At 50.8% G+C, this 17019-nt stretch overlaps 1 protein-coding gene across 1 annotated transcript; it reads left to right on the forward strand.

Moving 5' to 3' along the window:
• Positions 1-205: 205 nt before the first annotated feature.
• On the forward strand, positions 206-13675 carry LOC144124261 (neprilysin-2-like). Its single transcript, XM_077656901.1, has 3 exons — positions 206-1038; positions 2050-2370; positions 11972-13675. The coding sequence occupies exons 1-3, from the start codon at positions 451-453 to the stop codon at positions 13673-13675; spliced, it is 2613 nt and encodes an 870-aa protein (XP_077513027.1). The 5' UTR covers positions 206-450.
• The last annotated feature ends 3344 nt before the right edge of the window (positions 13676-17019 follow it).

Consider the following 17019-nt stretch of genomic DNA (forward strand, 5'->3'; position numbering starts at 1 on the left):
TGTTTCGTTCCTTAAGATGCAATACCAACTCGCCCACTAGGCTATGTCGCTCCATAGCAGGCACCTCATTTTCTTTTTCAGTCATTCTTTCTTCTTCCGGCTGGGACGCGAGAGAGTTTTAGCGTAGCCGGTTATATCCGTGCGGCAAATACGGTAACGCGTTGCCGTTGCTACCGTTGTCAGGCTTGCACAGCCACATTTGCACAGCCACATTTGCAGCAGCTGCCGTAGTTACCGAGTTTGCCGTACGGTGGTGCTAAATGTTCCCACCCATTACCCAGGGAAAAAGCAATTACCGCGAAGAAGACGAAAAAGGACTTGTTCTCGCGCGCTCGAGGGCTGCGAGCGCGTGTCTCTGGACCGTGAACAGCCCAAGGACCTGCACTTAAGAAGGGTTATCACGGCGCGTAGTGCTCTCTTCCCGGGCTGACATTGCGTTTACGAGCTTCGATGCAATCGACGCGGGCCAGCAGCCTGTTAGGCGACGGCCCACCGCCGTCCCTGAGCACCGCCGTCAATTCCAGAGGCAGTAAGACCGCGGACCGACCTCTTGACGAGCCTGTCACTCGCGGCTCGGACAGCCCGCCACCGACGGCCGCACTACTGAACGTTCCCCATCATACGGAAGCCCAGCAGGCACAGCCCGGCCTCCAAACCGCTCCGAAGGAAAGAAGGGCGTCGAACCAGGCACATCAGGCGCAGAACAGGCTCCACCCGCTGGACCGTACCGGGCTTCAGAACGAGCGGAACTTCCCAGACGCGGTGCACTTCCGGGGCCACAGGTCGCTGCTGCACAGGTGCGCCTCGCTGGAGAGCAGCAGGTTGTTGGAGATGCGCGCCTCCGACTCCAGGGCCCGTGCCATGGACGGACTCGGCGCCAGTGGACCACAGCTGCAGCCCACGCCTCACGACTGGCGCCCCTCCTCGGGCAGGACACGCACGTTGGGTCGCGGCCGCTGGCGTCTGCGGAACAGGCGTGCGCCCGAGCATGAACCTCACCTGGCGGGAAGGCCGACTTCGCAGGACAGGCACAGACAGGTAGACTGTTGACTTGGAGGAAACGCCGCACCTCCACGCTTTTCGTCTTATGTTCTAGTTGCGCTTTTCATCGTGCTTGGATTGCATTGTCCTTGGTATACATCTTTATCCTTGAGAGTGTTTTGGTCTGATTACCCTGCGCATTTCATGTAATGCCATCCTCGTCATCACGATGTAATGGTCCGAGTGTCGAAAGAAAGGAGCCGCAACTCACTACACTCAGAGACAGGTTTTCTTGTCAATGTAGGGGAACATACACGGTGGACAGTATGTAACTGCGCCACTCTGCTTGTCGCGCAGGACGGCCGTCTGGCACGTTGCTCACTGTGCTGTTTCTTTGTTTCGTTTCGTCGCTGCAGCTATCTATGGAAGACTGGCAAATGGGCGTGCCTACCGATTCGTTGTAATCAAATAAAGTGATTTTGTCACGACTCTCTAACATTTAAGAAGTTATCTTATAGATGTGGCTTAAGTAACGACTATTGTCCTGCAGTATTGTATGTTTTAGCGGAAAATATTAAGCTGCCATATGATGCTCTATTCCACTGCGTATTTGAAAAAAGCGCGCGTTGCAGCTGTGCAGCTTTGGCGGCATTTCCTAGAAAAATTGTTGCGGTGTATAACGTGGACGCAGACGGAGGACGTTTACTCAGCAGCGGAGGTTCTATTATGTATGGGGTGATCGCATGACCTGCACAGAATATATCAGTCCAAGGCAATGTCACACAAACACATAACAACGACAACCCAATCAGCGTACACTAAGAAACCGAAAGTAGAACGAAACACCTGTGCACAAGCTTTGTAATTTGTAAGGCACTGGAGGTACCCTCTAGACATAGCATGCACGTGATATGAAGGGCACTATTCTGGAGACCTACGCCTGCAGCTTTCAAGGCGTAGGCCTGAGCAAGTGGTGATAAGCGGATTAGAGAAAAGCGCTACTTCTTCACTCCCGGTTGGCCAGCATGTCAGGTGCTGCGACGTTCAGGTCACATGGTCGCCGCGCAGGTCTCCTCCCCGAGCGTCCTGTCCTGGGTGCCTACGGCGATTCGCGTGGAGAAGCGGAGCCTGCCCAAGGCCACGCTCTGGTCGGCCGTCTTCCTGTGCCTCGTGGTGGCGGCCGCCTTCATGCTAGTGTTGGCGCGCAAGATCCCAGCGTACGCCGCGCTCAGGGCGCACGTCTGTTCCACCGACGACTGCCTCGAGCACGCGCGCTGCCTGCTGAGGACGCTGAACGCCTCGGCCGACCCGTGCCACGACTTCCACTCGTACGTGTGCGGAGGAGACGCCCCCGCCGACGACGCCCTGCACAGCAGGAGCGGCGCGCAGGTCAGAACCCAGTGCAGCGTTGTATGCGTCTCTGGTCTTCGTCTGCGTTTTTGTGTGCGGGGCTTCGAGTGTCAGTGGCTCACTCAAGCGCCGTGCGTCGGTGGGCAAATTAAAGCATTGCTTTAGGAAACGCGGATGTCCTGACGGTTTAAGTGATACGTTCTTCTCAAGCGTGTTTCACATGCAAGCGAAAATGCCAGCGAATCCTGTCGCCGCGACGTAAAAACCTGTTTCGACCCGTCGCGGCGGCTCGGCCTGCCAGAGCGAAGGGGTTACAACAGGATGGAAATTTTCGCAGCGACAGCGCGATAGCTCCGCCCTCTGACCAATGACTGCACGGCGGAAAAGCCACGTGACAAGAAGAGGATTCGTGCGGAAAAGACAATGTTTGTTTACTACATGTGCTTCCGACACGCGCGTACGAACTTTAAAAATGATATTATTGGCATCAAAATAAGAAGCACTTGATATTTATCAAACAAAAGTTCTTTATTTCTTAACAACGTTTGAGCAATCTTGGAAAAATAATCCATGAGCGTTGTCCATGTTGATGGTTGCAAACCACCTGAACCAATCGCGAGCTCGTTTTCTTTGCCAGCAACACTGGGATTCGCAGCGGCAGTAAACGCTCTGGAGCGACGCATGTGAAACGTACGGAACCTTGCGAAAAGCATCGCTGCGCTGAGCCGCTGGTCGCTCAATCGCTTGCATGTGAACCACCCTTCCGCATTAAAGATGAAGAGCGGGCATTTCACGAGAAATTTGTCGGTCTTACGAAAACCGTTGTCACATGTACGTACGTCCGTGCGTGTAGTCGCAGGCACCCGCGTCTTTATCTCGTAAATGCAAGCATTATCGAAAGCATGAGGAAATGTGACGTGCGCTAAAGGTGATGCCTTAGTAGCATTGTTTCACATGACGCGATTTTCGCCGAAGCGCGGCGCGATTTCAGCCGTTTTGCGACAGAAATGCGCGTCGCCCTCCTCGTAGCTACCTACTGCGACGTACTGGCTTACTTCATGTCGGTTGCAGGGCCGCATCGTCGCTGCGATCGTCGCGAACGGCCCTGTCGTCAACCAGAAGGCTACCGAAGGCGTGCCGCGTGATAGGAAACGGCTGAGCGAAGTCTGTTTCCTTTTCTTTAAATGAATATGCTTGTTAATTGACTTTAACAATCATACAAATAAAATGGACATAACAGGATGTTTGACGATTTTATTCAGCAAATTATTTCTTGTATATGAAAAGCCGCTTGGGCCGCATCGACTGCAGTCGCTATAGGCTCTTTAAGCATGTGAAATAGGTACTGTGATTGGCGTCGTAACGACCATACGACTCGGCCATATTTTATCATGCGAATAGCTGCATGTGAAACATGGCAGCGATGGCCGATTGCGAATCTAGCTGGCTGAGCATGTGTACGAACGCCTTTACGTGTCCGGACCAGAAAGGCCAGAAAGGCTAACAGAACGGGACTTGTCGAAAAAATACGTTACTCATTGCTGTTCTTGGCGACAGGAACTTTTATTTATTTTTCTGCTAAACGCGACTTCCATCTCAGCTCTATTGTGTTCAGTTTTCGTCTTCTTGCCAATGTCTTCAGAAACACCCTTTCGAGGTGATGTTATGCAGCACTGAACTATACAAGTTCTAACCTATAGGCAATTTCTTTTTTTTTTTTACTTGGGGAGCGAACACATCGAGGCAGCCTGAGGCTTACAGTATGGTGGCACCCTCTGTTGATAAGTGTTGCAACAAAAGCCCGTGTGCTCGGCAGGAAGGGTTTTGTATTTGTTTTTTTTTTTGATTGGCTGGTATTTTAGCAGTTTCTTCTGCTTCGTCGGAGGGATGACGTCGCAAGAATGAGGTAACAGCGTAGGCGTTTCTTAGCTGTGTTAGGGTATAAGGAATCGGGGACTTTATTGGTGATTTTCACGCCGAAAGATACAGAAAATCTATCAGAGCAGCGTCCTTTCTGCGTTCTTTTGAGACCACTCAGCGACGACTGTGAGTCGCTCATTCGCTAATCTAAAGACACAAGAAACTCCTAGCCCTAATCCGCAGCGCGAAATGACGGCCATATCTGTCCGTCCTTTCCCTACGTCCGCGCCCCCTCTCTAATGAAAGATCGGCCCACTCAGCAAAATTGACAGGGAAGCTTACTGCTAACTGCGCTGGTAAGAGCACGCGACTTACGGTTCATCAGCGTAGCGATTCGTGCCACATCCAATAGATGGCGTCGTGAAATATGGCGCTAAGCCTATCAGAAAAAAAAATCAAAGGACTGTTAGGAGTGTGTAATGCGAATGTTAGAGCGGTAGCTGGGGTGTGACAGCAAATAATTTTTCAAGCCTTTTTTATTTTTTAGTGCGCTAGAACTTAAAGGGGTTCTGAAAGGGGCTCTAATCAAGTTGCGGTATGCCGGGGTTGTTAAAGCACGCCGCTTCACAAATATTGGCCAGGAATAATTTTTTAATGCGTTTTGTAGAAGCCGAGTTATCTGTAGTCAAATTTTGAATTTCAGCGTCTTTGCGCTCTTCCCTCTCCTCTCGTCACATTTTAAGCCGCCGCGGTGGCTGAGTGGTTATGGCGCTCGGCTGCTGGCCCGAAAGACGCGGGTTCGATCCGGCCGCGGCAGTCGAATTTTGATGAAGGCAAAATTCTAGAGGCCCGTGTGCTGTGCGATGTCAGTGCACGTTAAAGAACCCCATCATCATCATCATCATCATCATCATCAGCCCTACTACACCCACTGCAGGGCCAAGGCCTCTTCCATGTCTCTCCAATTAACCCTATCCTTTGCCAGCTGCATCCACCCTTTGCCTGCAAACTTCTTAATCTCATCCGCCCATCTAACCTTCTGCCGCCCCCTGCTACGCTTACTTTCTCTTGGAACCCACTCCGTTACCCTTAAAGACCAGCGGTTATCTTGCCTTCGCATTACATGCCCTGCCCAAGCCCATTTCTTTCTCTTGATTTCGACTAGGATGTCATTAACCCGTGTTTGTTCCCTCACCCACTCTGCCCGCTTCCGATCTCTTAACGTTACACCTATCATTTTTCTTTCCATGGCTCGCTGCGTTGTCCTTAACTTAAGCTGAACTCTTTTCGTTAGTCTCCACGTTTCTGCCCCGTAGGTGAGTACCGGTAAGATTATGCTGTTGTACACTTTCCTCTTGAGGGAAATTGGTAAACTGCCACTCATGATCTGCGAGAATTTGCCATATGCGCTCCACCCCATTCTTATCCTTCTAGTTATCTCCCTCTCATGATCCGGATCAGCTGTCACTACCTGCCCTAAGTAGACGTATTCCGGCACCATTTATAGGCTCTCGCTGCCAATTGTGAACTGTTGTTCCCTTGCTAGGCTGTTGAACATTACCTTGGTTTTCTGCATGTTAATTTTTAGACCCATCGATCTGCTCTGCCTGTCTAACTCGTTGATCATGATTTGCAGTTCACTTCCTGAGTGACTCAGCAAGGCAATGTCATCAGCAAATCTCAGATTATTTAGGTATTCTCCATTTATTCTTATTCCCAACTCTTCCCAATTCAGGCCTCGAAATACCTCCTGCAAACATGCGGTGAACAGCATTGGCGAGATCGTGTCTCCTTGCCTGACGCCCTTCCTTATTGGAATTTTATTGCTGACTTTATGGAGGACTATAGTAGCTGTGCAGTTGCTATATATATCTTCCAGTATTTTGACATAAGGCTCTTCTACCCCCTGATTACGCAATGCCTGTATGACTGCTGAGGTTTCCACTGAGTCGAATGCTTTCTCGTAATCAATGAAAGCTATATATAGAGGTTGGTTATATTCTGCGCATTTCTCTATCACCTGATTGATAGTGTGAATATGATCTATTGTAGAATATCCTTTACGAAAGCCTGCCTGATCATTTGGTTGATTAAAGTCTAACGTTGCCCTGACTCTATTAGCGATCACCTTAGTAAATACTTTGTAGGCAACGGATAGTAAGCTGATCGGCCTGTAATTTTTCAAGTCCTTGGCGTCTCCATTCTTATGAATTAAGATAATGTTTGCATTCTTCCAAGCTTCTGGTACAGTAGAGGTCATAAGGCATTGCGTATACAGGGTGGCTAGTTTCTCTAGCACGATGTCCCCTCCATCCTTCAACAGATCTGCTGTTACCTGATCCTCCCCAGCTGCTTTTCCCCTTTTCATTGCTTCTAAGGCTTTCTTTACTTCATCTTTCGTAACTGGCGGGATGACGTATTGCTGTGCACTGCTGTCCTTCTCATTAGCGCTCTGATTACATTGGCTACTGTACAGGTCTGTGTAGAACTGTTCGGCTACGTTAACTATCTTATCCATATTGCTAATGACATTGCCCTGCTTGTCTCTTAATGCATACATCTGGTTTTTACCTATGCCTAGTTTCCTCTTCACTGTTTTTAGGCTACCTCCGTTCTTTATAGCATGCTCGATTCTCTCCATATTAAACTTCCTTATGTCGGCTACCTTGCGCTTATTTATTAACTTTGATAGCTGCGTTAGTTCTATTCTATCGGTAGTGTTAGATGCCTTCATGTTTTGGCGCTTCTTAATCAGATCTTTCGTCACCTGAGATAGCTTCCCGGTATCTTTTCGAACTGTCCTACCGCCTACTTCTACTGCGCACTCCGTAATTATTGATGTCAGGTTATCGTGCATTGAATGAACATCAAGATCATCTTCCTCAGTTAAAGCCGAGTATCTGTTTTGCAGCGCTACCCTAAACTCCTGTGCTTTCCCTCTTACGGCTAACTCGTTAATGGTCTTCTTCTTCGCTAGCTTCTTCCGTTCCCTCTTCAAGTCTAAGCTAATTCTAGACCTTACCATTCTATGGTCGCTGCAACGCACCCTTCCGAGGACGGCCACATCCTTAATGATGCCAGGTTTAGTGCATAGTATGAAGTCGATTTCATTTTTAATCTCACCATTGGGGCTCTTCCAGGTCCACTTCCTGTTTTCTCGTTTGCGGAAGAAGGTATTCATGATCCGTAAATTATTTCTATCCGCGAATTCGACTAATAACTCTCCCCTGCTATTTCTAGAGCCTATCCCATAGTCACCTACCGCGTGGTCGTCAGCCTGCTTCTTGCCCACCTTCGCATTGAAGTCACCCATCAGTACAGTGTACTGCGATTTTACTTTATTCATTGCTGATTCTACGTCCTCATAGAAGCTTTCAACGGCCTGGTCATCATGGCTGGATGTGGGTGCGTAGGCCTGCACCACTTTCAGCTTGTACCTCCTATTCAGCCTAATTACTATAGCTGCTACCCTCTCGTTAATAGTGTAGAGCTCCTCTACGTTGCCAGCTATATCCTTATTAATGAGGAAACCCATACCTAGTTCTCGTCTATCCTCTAACCCGCGATAGCACAGTATGTGTCCGTCCTTTAGTACTGTATACGCCTCACCTGTCCTCCTAACTTCGCTAAGCCCTATCACATCCCATTTAATTCCCGCTAGTTCCTCGAACAGCACTGCTAGGCTAGCCTCACTAGCTAAAGTTCTAGCGTTAAACGTTGCCAGGTTCAGATTCCAATGGCGGCCTGTCCGGAGCCAGAGATTCTTAGCACCCTCCGCTGCGTCACAGGTCTGACCGCCGCCGTGGTCAGTTGCTCTGCAGCCGCTGGGGACTGAGGGCCGAGGGTTAATTGGTTTGATCATAGAAGGTTGTGGCCAAGTACTACACCAGGGTGGCCAAATCCTGTTCTGGTGAGAGAGTGCGTTGTCGGTTCTGGTCACCGAGATAAGGCCGCACTCCAGGCCTGGTTATGCAATTCCATCGACACGCGGTTTTTTTTTTTTTTAACCCGGTGGAGAATTGCGCGGCACCAGGATTTGAACCCCGGTCCTCCTGCACGCGAGGCGGATGTTCTACCTCTACGCCATCGCTGCACTAAAGAACCCCAGGTGGTCGAAATTTCCGGAGCGTTTCACTACGGCGTCTCTCATAGCCTGAGTCGCTTTGGGACGTTAAACCCCCATAAACCATAAACCTCTCGTCACATTTTGCACGCTGGAAGGTCGTCGTTACTCCGCCGGCCCCACCTCAGGGGGAGAGCTTCCTGACCCGCCGGAGCAACGCGGCTTATTGGCCGCAGCCTTGGTAGCTGCCTGACGTCTGAAAGAATCTAACCAATAGCCACCTCTCAACATGTATACGTAGATGCGAGCGACGGAGGAGGGCGCGAGCAAGAAAAAGTCGCCGGAAAGAGCTCGCCAACTTTCGCGCGTGATTGTGGGTCCTCTGCTGCTTGTAGAAGTGTATTATTTGGCTCAGGTCTTCATGACAACACAATGCACTGATTGAGCAAGTTGATGTCCTCTCCTCGGAAGGTGTTTCAGAGCCCCTTTAAGAGTGGCCATTCCCTGCATTTAGCCGTTGTGTGTTTGTCTAAAGCTAGTTTTGTAGCAGAGGGCAGCTCAGTTAATCGTGAGAGGCTGCTCGGGAAGAGCAACCCGGATCGTAAACCAACCCAAGCAAGCCCCGTCCCACCGATGGCAGCACCTGCCATAGAAGTGCAGTGACGCATCAATATGCCAGGAGTGCTAGGAAGACTTCCAGAGATCTATCAGTTTAGACAATGACGAATTCTGCATTTATGGACACTAACCCTATAACGCTGCCCGAACAACTGCCATCCGTGAACACTGATCTGAAGACCGGAACTGAAGTGAAAACCGAACTTCTAGCGCACTTAGTTTGCATTTGGCCTAACTACACAAATCGACCACCATTTTTTCGTTTCTCGCAAAGTCGGGCAGCGAGAGGTTTATCTGGGCTTGCCCTGGACCTCAGTGATACTCCGAAGTGAACTTCTATCTACAGGCCGTTTACACAGCGACAGTTAACTGTTTAGACACGCTGGTTGGAGCGTACGAACTGTAACCTGAAACCCCGTGTGAACACGGTAACAGGTGCCGCCTTTGCACGCTGAGGTCTTAAAAACTTTGTTTTCCCCGAAAGGGTGCACCCTACAGCGGGGTTCACGCAGGCACGCACCCCTAAGAAGGCCAGGCGTCGGGCCTGGGCACGCTTGTACCTACACTCTAAACAAAGGGAGTAAAAATGGAGTAAAACTGTCCTCTAGTGCACACCATTTTATAAAAAGGTGTGCGCTAGAGGACACTTTACACCCTTTTTACTCCCATATAGGTGTATTTTTGTTTAGAGTGTACCGTTGTACGGCGGTGGGTTTTGGATCAACCACCTCCTGCAGCCGAGGTGCACGGCCACGCCACTCGGCTACCCGTCGCCTTCCACCATCACCTTCAAATCCTCTGGAGGGTGTTGCTTCCAACCCCTCTTCATTGCCCCTTTTCCATTTTTCCTATCTCTCGATCCTCTCCCCTAAATGTGGAGGGAGTAGGTATGGACACCCAATTTTGGTGGCACGTTTTCTTCTCGGCAATGATGCGGAAGACACTCCTATGCATGAATCACCATGTGGTATTTGCCCCCTGACCGCTAGATAATTGATTTTTTTTTGCCATGCTATTTCAGTTGCAGCAGCCGAGCGATGGCTGTGATGTCAAAGTGTGGTTATATGTCACGTGAGGCACGGAAAACCGTGATGTAATCGCAGCTTCATCGTTTTAATTCACTTCAGTGCTGAAGCCAGCCTTCCTCAAGAGCCGGAATGACAACGAATGCAGAAGCACCGATTATATTGGAGTTTTTCATGCCTCAAGTGGCCTATAACCTCTCTTTCACGTCACAGTCATCGTTCGGCTGGTGAAACCGAAACAGTACGTGGTAATCCGTGCATAATAATGCCTTACGCCTCATTATAAAGAAGGAAACACGCACCCAAAAGTTAGGTGTCTATACTCCTTGAAGAGAGGTTTCCCTCTCTCTACTTTGCCCCCTTCCAACCGAGGCAGAGTGCAGGTGGCGCTGCGGACAACGACGGCGCGAAACTCGGGGACGAGCTGATGCTCTGAAACGTTGCATGGTAGGGTGCCTCGATGCCAGCCCCGGTGGAGACAACTTAAGCGACGCCGCCATATTGCCGCGAAATGCTCGACTGGTAGCCCTGTGTAGCTCCCGCTGCAAAAGGCCGTTCAAGTTAAAGCACTTTGAAGCGCGCCGAGAGCATAAACGGCGCCGTTACAAACGCTAGCGCCGCTGATCCCGTGTGATTCAATAGGGCGGCGCCGCTGAAGTTGTCTCCACCCGGGCGCTGGCATCGAGGCACCCCATTGCATGGTGCCGACCCATTTCAGGTAGTATGGCCCGGTCATAATCATCGCCATGTCAGTAAGGAGAGTATAGCGAAAGAGAAAGCGTGCTGCAGGGCACGTCAACGAAAAAAGCTGCGGAGGAGGAGAGCACAGAGAAACGGTAAACGCGTGACGACAGCGTATCGAATGCATTGTGGCGAACTCCAGTCAGCGCTCCGGTCTATTTTGCTCCACGGGCCGGCCACATTCTCGAGAGCGGCATCTCTTGAAACTATCTTCATGCTTAAGAGAACTTCTTTTCTAGCGAGTCGCATGGTAGCGTTTCATTGTAACTATTTTAAGGCGGAAAAAATCAACATCAAAAAACGCACCACACAAGAGAGGACAACGAGATAGAGCGCTTTTTGTGGTTTGCGTTTTTTGGCGCCTTTAAATAGTTACAATGAATATCTTCACGCGCTCTGCTACCATCGGGGAATGCGGAAATATGTGGTCATTACATTTACGATGCTGACGCCCGGTTGCTGAAGAGAGTGTCGTCTGTATATCTATCGCTGCAAAAAAAAAAAAAAATGCCAGGCAACCATCGACGATGCTGTGAATTCCAGCATTAGCTGTACGTTTTGTTAGGTTAGTTCGACTCATTTCCTAGAAGAATTTCGTTCGGTTAGATCATCGATGCGTTCTTTGTTGTCGACGACGTCTTTATTGAAATCGCCCCGCAGAGCAATTTGGCTCCGACTGAACCCGGGTCATACAGTGGCTCGTGTTCCTCCCCGAGAGACATCATATAACGCACAGCGGGCACGTATCCAGGGGGCGGACCGAGAGCCCCCCCCCCCCAGAAATCGCGCTCAGCTCCCCCCCCCCCCCCCCCAGCAGTGCTCTTGTTACGCATGAACCCTGCCCCCCCCCCCCCTTCGGGGCTTCGCCCTATACAACTGCCTCGTGCGCCTCCAGAAAAAAATTTCTGGCTACGTGCCTGGCGCGCAGCATGCCGCTCATGTGCTGCACATCACATAGTCTGCACTCTTAGGTGCACCTGCGTCGATGGCGAACGTCGACCAACTGTGCGTTTGTGCGCTGAAAAGGCTTTTCTTTTAGAAACAAAATATTAAGAGACCCGACTTCGCAATTTGCATACAGCTTAACTATAAGAATGTTTGGAGGGGGCGGGGCTTTATGTCAATGTAGTTCACTATATTGATGACATCCTTGTCGCAGGCACTGAACATCGCGAAACAGGAGCACCTTGCCTTGTATGCGACTAGCGTTGTAAAAAAATCTCCAACTTTCTCCGGGGCGAAGAGTGTTAATTGGATGAGCTGAGCCCTCTTCATCGGATTCCTTTCGCTCTCGACGCAGCTCTAAGACGCTCCCCGTATACCTCCAGCGCAGGTGCTGCACGTACTGCTCCAGCCAGGACTCGAAGAGAACCACACGTCTACTGCCACCATGAAGGCGTTCATCGCTCTCGAGAAATGCGCCCAGCGGTCGGAAGACAACGACGCCGTGAGAGAATTTGCTCAGTTCATGGCAGAGCGCGGGATCCCGTGGCCAGCGCAGCCTACCACAAGCGACGCGGGACCAGTACAACTACTCGACGTGCTTCTGGACCTCTCCATCAACTGGAGGGTGGCGCTGTGGTTCGACGTCAGCGCCGCGTACTCGGATATAGACGGTTCCTTCGTGGTCACAATCAGCGAGCTGGGGCCGTTGGCCTGGCATCGGATGCAGCAGTTGTCCGAGCTGAATTACGAGGACTACGCGGCCTTGGCGCGCAATATGTCGTCGCTTTTGACGAATGACACGGCCGAGCTGGGGGAACAAGACCTCGCAAAGCTGCGTGACGATGACATCGCAGTTCGCAGCACGCTCCTATCACTCGAAGCTGACGACCAGCACGACGTTATAGTGCCACTCGACAAGATCGAGGAGCTCAACGGAGTAATTTCTTCAGACGAGTGGACAGCCCTGCTGAAGAAGCGCCTTATCTCCGACTTCAACATTTCGTCGCACACCGAGGCCTTGCTAACGAACAAACCGTACCTCGCCAGAATATTCGCCCTTATAGGTAATTTATCAGCCGAGAGGGCGCTTAACGTGACTGGCTGGATGTTCGCCTACGTCTACGCTTGGACGGCCACCTCTAGCTTCGACAGTTTGCATGGCACGGCCGCTGAGGGTACCGAGACCTACACCCTCTGCTTCCTGGCAGTCCAGGAATCTTTCGGCATCGCTCATGCGGCCTTTTCTTTCGCGCGTCGATTCCTGGAGGGCGATCGCCGCAGGGTCTCCGACGTCCTCAAATGGACGGCTGCCGCTCTGGTGCACACCATCACCGGCTCGCAGAGCGTGTCGAATTCCACCAAAAACATGGCCTCCACCAAGATCCAGACGGCCGAGGGCCGCCACTTCTGGCCACCGGAACCCTTTTTTCACCTGGACACGCTGGACGCCCTCTATGACAACTTCCCGGCGCAGCAGCAGGATACCTTCTTCACAATCTGGACGAAGTCAAGGAAGGCGCTGAGGACGTCTTTAACCAACCGCTACTACGGAAGCCTGATGACCGCGCGTTACAGTTGGCCTCTGGGCAACGTCCTCTACGTTTACAGCCACAACTGGGTCCGCATCGCTCTGTGGGCGTTCTATCCACCGTCCTACCTGAAAAGCGGTTCCAGCGCTATGGCCTACGGCGGACTGGGCTTCCATCTGGCCAGAGCGTTGGTCAGGGCCGTAGACGAGCACGGAAGGCGCCTCGATCACTTGGGGCGCGAGAAGTCTTGGTGGGAACAGACGCGGAAGTGCAAGTGGGACCTGGCGCATTCGGGACTCGAAAAGCGGATGATAGCCGACCTGTTCGCGCTCGAAGTGGCGCTGAGCGCGCTGAAGAGGAGCTCCGGGACTGGCTACGGCTCGCACAGAATAAGGGGCCTCGAAAGCCTGTCGGAGGCGCAGACTTTCTTCGTGAGCTTCTGCAGCCACTACTGCGATGACCCCGAGGGCCCCAGCTTGTGCAGCCTGGCGACGAATACAAGCGAGTTCGCGGAAGCATTTTCTTGCGAGCAGCCGCTGAGGGACCGCTGCCTTTTTGTCTAGGCGCGCGGAGGGATGGCCGATTCAACGTCAGACATTGACCCTTTAATGCGGTTAGGCGAAACAATGTCCGCGTTTCTCGCGTCATAATAAGGGATTTTTATTCGTTACCTTCCGTCACCATGCAACCTTTATTTTTGTATTTTCCTTTAGATTATTCTGCGCTTATTTCTCCTACTTTGAGAATTGCACGCACACCTTGAAGCCTATCGCTCCGATTTTACCGTCGTTAGGAAAGTATTGACTGATTTTGTGGGATGAACATTAGGAGAGCTTTGTATAAAATGTATCCAGTGCGATTTTGTTTAACGCGGAGACTTTACTGTTTTCTTGTGGGGGAGTTGATGAACTGCTAAACGGATTCCGCCTAAAGGATGTGAAACATAAATGGGTCAGATTCAACTAAGCATGAAATATTGAAATCAAGGGAATAACGAAACTCGAAATATTTGTGAATGTACAAGCTTGGGGACGCCGAGGCACGGGCTTGGACAGCAGGCCCTCCTTTATCTCTAATGAGCGAGTGATACGCGAAAACTCTCTACTCTACAGAGGCTCCAATGCGATGCCTTTCTGTTCTACAGTTTTCAGCGTATTTGAAGGGGACCGTTCTCGTACGCACCTGCTATTGGCGTAATAAATGTTTTGGGCGCGCTGTCAGCCAGACTTTTAACCATGTAATTGTCTCTTTGTTAGCCTTGTCGCACGGCTTGAAATCGTGAAACGCAGATATTGTCACGTGGTGGTGACGTTGAAGAACACAGTAGCAATACTGTGAAAGACAAAACTAACTTTTATTGGGCGAACCTGTGCCCACAAAAGAGGCTACACTTACAGCACAACGGTAGCGGCGAGCACGGTCGGCGATCGTCAAAAATCTGATCCGCGGGTCAAGCGCGTCGGCTGTTATATAGCAGTCGTCGAATGTTCCAGACTAATCGTAATCGTTGGGACCCGCGTGCCTTCCACAAAGTTCTACACCGTTCGCGTCAGGCGATGAAATCAGATAACATAAGGTTCGTCTACAACAGACAGCGAACAGAAGCATCGATGACGTGCCAGAAACTTCGGATAGATGCAGGCGCGTCCTGCGCTGTGCGATAACACTTGTTAGGCAGTGAAACGTGGTCGCCCGATAAAGATAAATGACATGTGTCAATATGAAGTTTTGCTGTGCCTTCAAGAGGACCTAATCGCGTGTGGGAACAATAAGTCACCTTCGTTTACTCATCTCTGAAACGAACTTTTTCCGATGCGACAGCAACCAGCACTTTGGACGCAGTGTTTATCACTGCACCATGCTACGCAATTGAACCGTTAATAGTGCCTAAAGCTTTTGGCTTTCTTGAAGGCTGTTTTCCTCTTAAGAGTGCGTGTTCGGTTTATATAATGCACACACTGTTCGCAAGTCCTACTCCAAAAGCACCTTCAACTATATTTTGATACAACTCAAGAACGCAGCGGCTCTTCCCCGTCAAAGGACCCCCTTCCCGCCAATGGCGTGACACGCAGGGGGCCGGCCACCATATGGAGAGAAATCCCCCGACCATATAGGGAAGGGATTTTCACTTTTCATCAACCAGCAGGGTCATGAGAATCGGCCGAAACCATTGACCGGAAGGTGGTCTTTTGACTGGGAAAAGCTAGGCAGGCCGCTTCGAGCTGAAAACGTATCCAGGGGCGGGATGGCGGGGAGGGGGTCCTCCTCTCCCAAAATTAATCTTACCTCTCCGCCCCTGGCTTGACAATACAACAAGGTACAACTCCCAAAAGTTCCTATAGGAGCTTCAGGAACTTTCGGGATCCCGGACAGACCGCCAGAGCGAAATCGGAATAATATTCGAGAACACCGTCAACAGTAATATCTCAACCATGCACTGCAAACGGCATGAAAACCCATTTTCTATACCTAACGGTTCATCTCGAATTGGTCCTGGCGCAAGAACGTGACTCACCAACTCACCCGGCCAAAATCTGTCTCTCTTCTCCTCTTGCGAGAACATATGCTCCATTCCAGTTCCGCCACACAGGATCCGCGGAGAACGCAAGAGGAGACCGTATGCACGGAAGAGCAGGAAAGCGCGTACAGCGCAGCTGTCTCCAAGCTGGCTTATCTCTCGAAAAGAGACGACAGCTTAACAACCACAAACAAGCACACTTCATCACGTTGCACTCGCTTTTCAAACTCGATGGATATTCATGCCTGCAGTGCCAGCAGTATACCTCAACATCGACATGTCCTCCGGGACTGCGCGCCGACAGGTCCAGAGCGATGTTCACACGCACCTTTCACATTCTAGAACTCATTGGCCCGGTAAGTTTGAAGGGTTCTTGTAAAAGAAAGATCCTTGGGGATTCCAGCATCCTCCAGAAAAATCAGGAACTCTACAGAAACTTGGATATGAGACAGGCACGGCGTTTCATAGGACCCCCCCCCCCCCCCCCCCCCCCCCCCCCCCCCCGTCGACAGTACAAGCAGGTACCTTGGGCAAGTCCCGAAAGTTCCTTTTCTAACTTTCGGGAGAGGCCCAATATACTTGCTTGTATTGGCACTTAAGTTCGTTGAAAAAATAGGTCACTAAGCAAGCTTAATTGCAATGCACACTCCATCGCAGAAGCACCCATCAAGATATGGTAAATGTGTTCTAAGTTTCCAGGACGGTTTGTTGATGAACTGCGGAGTCAATCCTATTTGTGTCCTGTACCCATCTCTGTCTAGTATTCCGCCTATCTAGCTGGCCAAAGTGTTCCGAAATCATGCCGCAGACTTGAGGGAAACAATGTCTGAAGCTGGCTTTTCCGCCCGCGTCAGTGGCGGTTAAGACACTCCTGCTCTGATAGTATTCGAAACCGATCATTTCAGCCCTCTACTGTTGGCTGCAGCGCGTCTGTGCAGTCGTCTCCGCCGGCATCGGCAAGCCGGCCATCTATAATGATGTGACGGGGATCAAGCAGAAAGAAGTGAATGCTCCGAGTTGCGTGCGCTCGATGCCTGGCCTGTAGACGGCACGAGAGCAGCTGTTCTCGAACGCAAACACCTGCTGTCGCGATGTCTCGCCGAAACCTGTCGCCAGGGGGATCTAGGAAGTGCGTGACGCCTGGTCCGCACATTGTCGCTCGCAGCTGAAAAACACTCGCATAAGCGCAATTAGCGAAAGTTGGAACGATCCGCAAGTTAGGCGCGGTATTGGTTCAAGAGAGAATAGCACAGTCACCAGCCTTGATCCTCTCTAAAAAGAGCTGCAATCCAATTTTACTTTGCCGCGCGCGTTGAAGCTTTTTGTTTTTGTTTTCCTATGTTTTTATTAAAAACTATGGCCTCGTAAATGTACAGCTGAGTAACTCTC

Source organism: Amblyomma americanum, chromosome 3, assembly GCF_052857255.1.
Source record: "Amblyomma americanum isolate KBUSLIRL-KWMA chromosome 3, ASM5285725v1, whole genome shotgun sequence".
Lineage (NCBI taxonomy): Eukaryota > Metazoa > Arthropoda > Arachnida > Ixodida > Ixodidae > Amblyomma > Amblyomma americanum.

What these genes read in the sequence shown, in the direction of transcription:
- LOC144124261 (XM_077656901.1), top strand. Translation starts at nt 451, where the DNA reads ATGCAATCGACGCGGGCCAGCAGCCTGTTAGGCGACGGCCCACCGCCG. An exon ending in CGCAGGACAGGCACAGACAG is followed by an intron (nt 1,039 to 2,049) that starts GTAGACTGTTGA and finishes GTCGCCGCGCAG; the next exon opens with GTCTCCTCCCCGAGCGTCCT. An exon ending in ACAGCAGGAGCGGCGCGCAG is followed by an intron (nt 2,371 to 11,971) that starts GTCAGAACCCAG and finishes CCTCCAGCGCAG; the next exon opens with GTGCTGCACGTACTGCTCCA.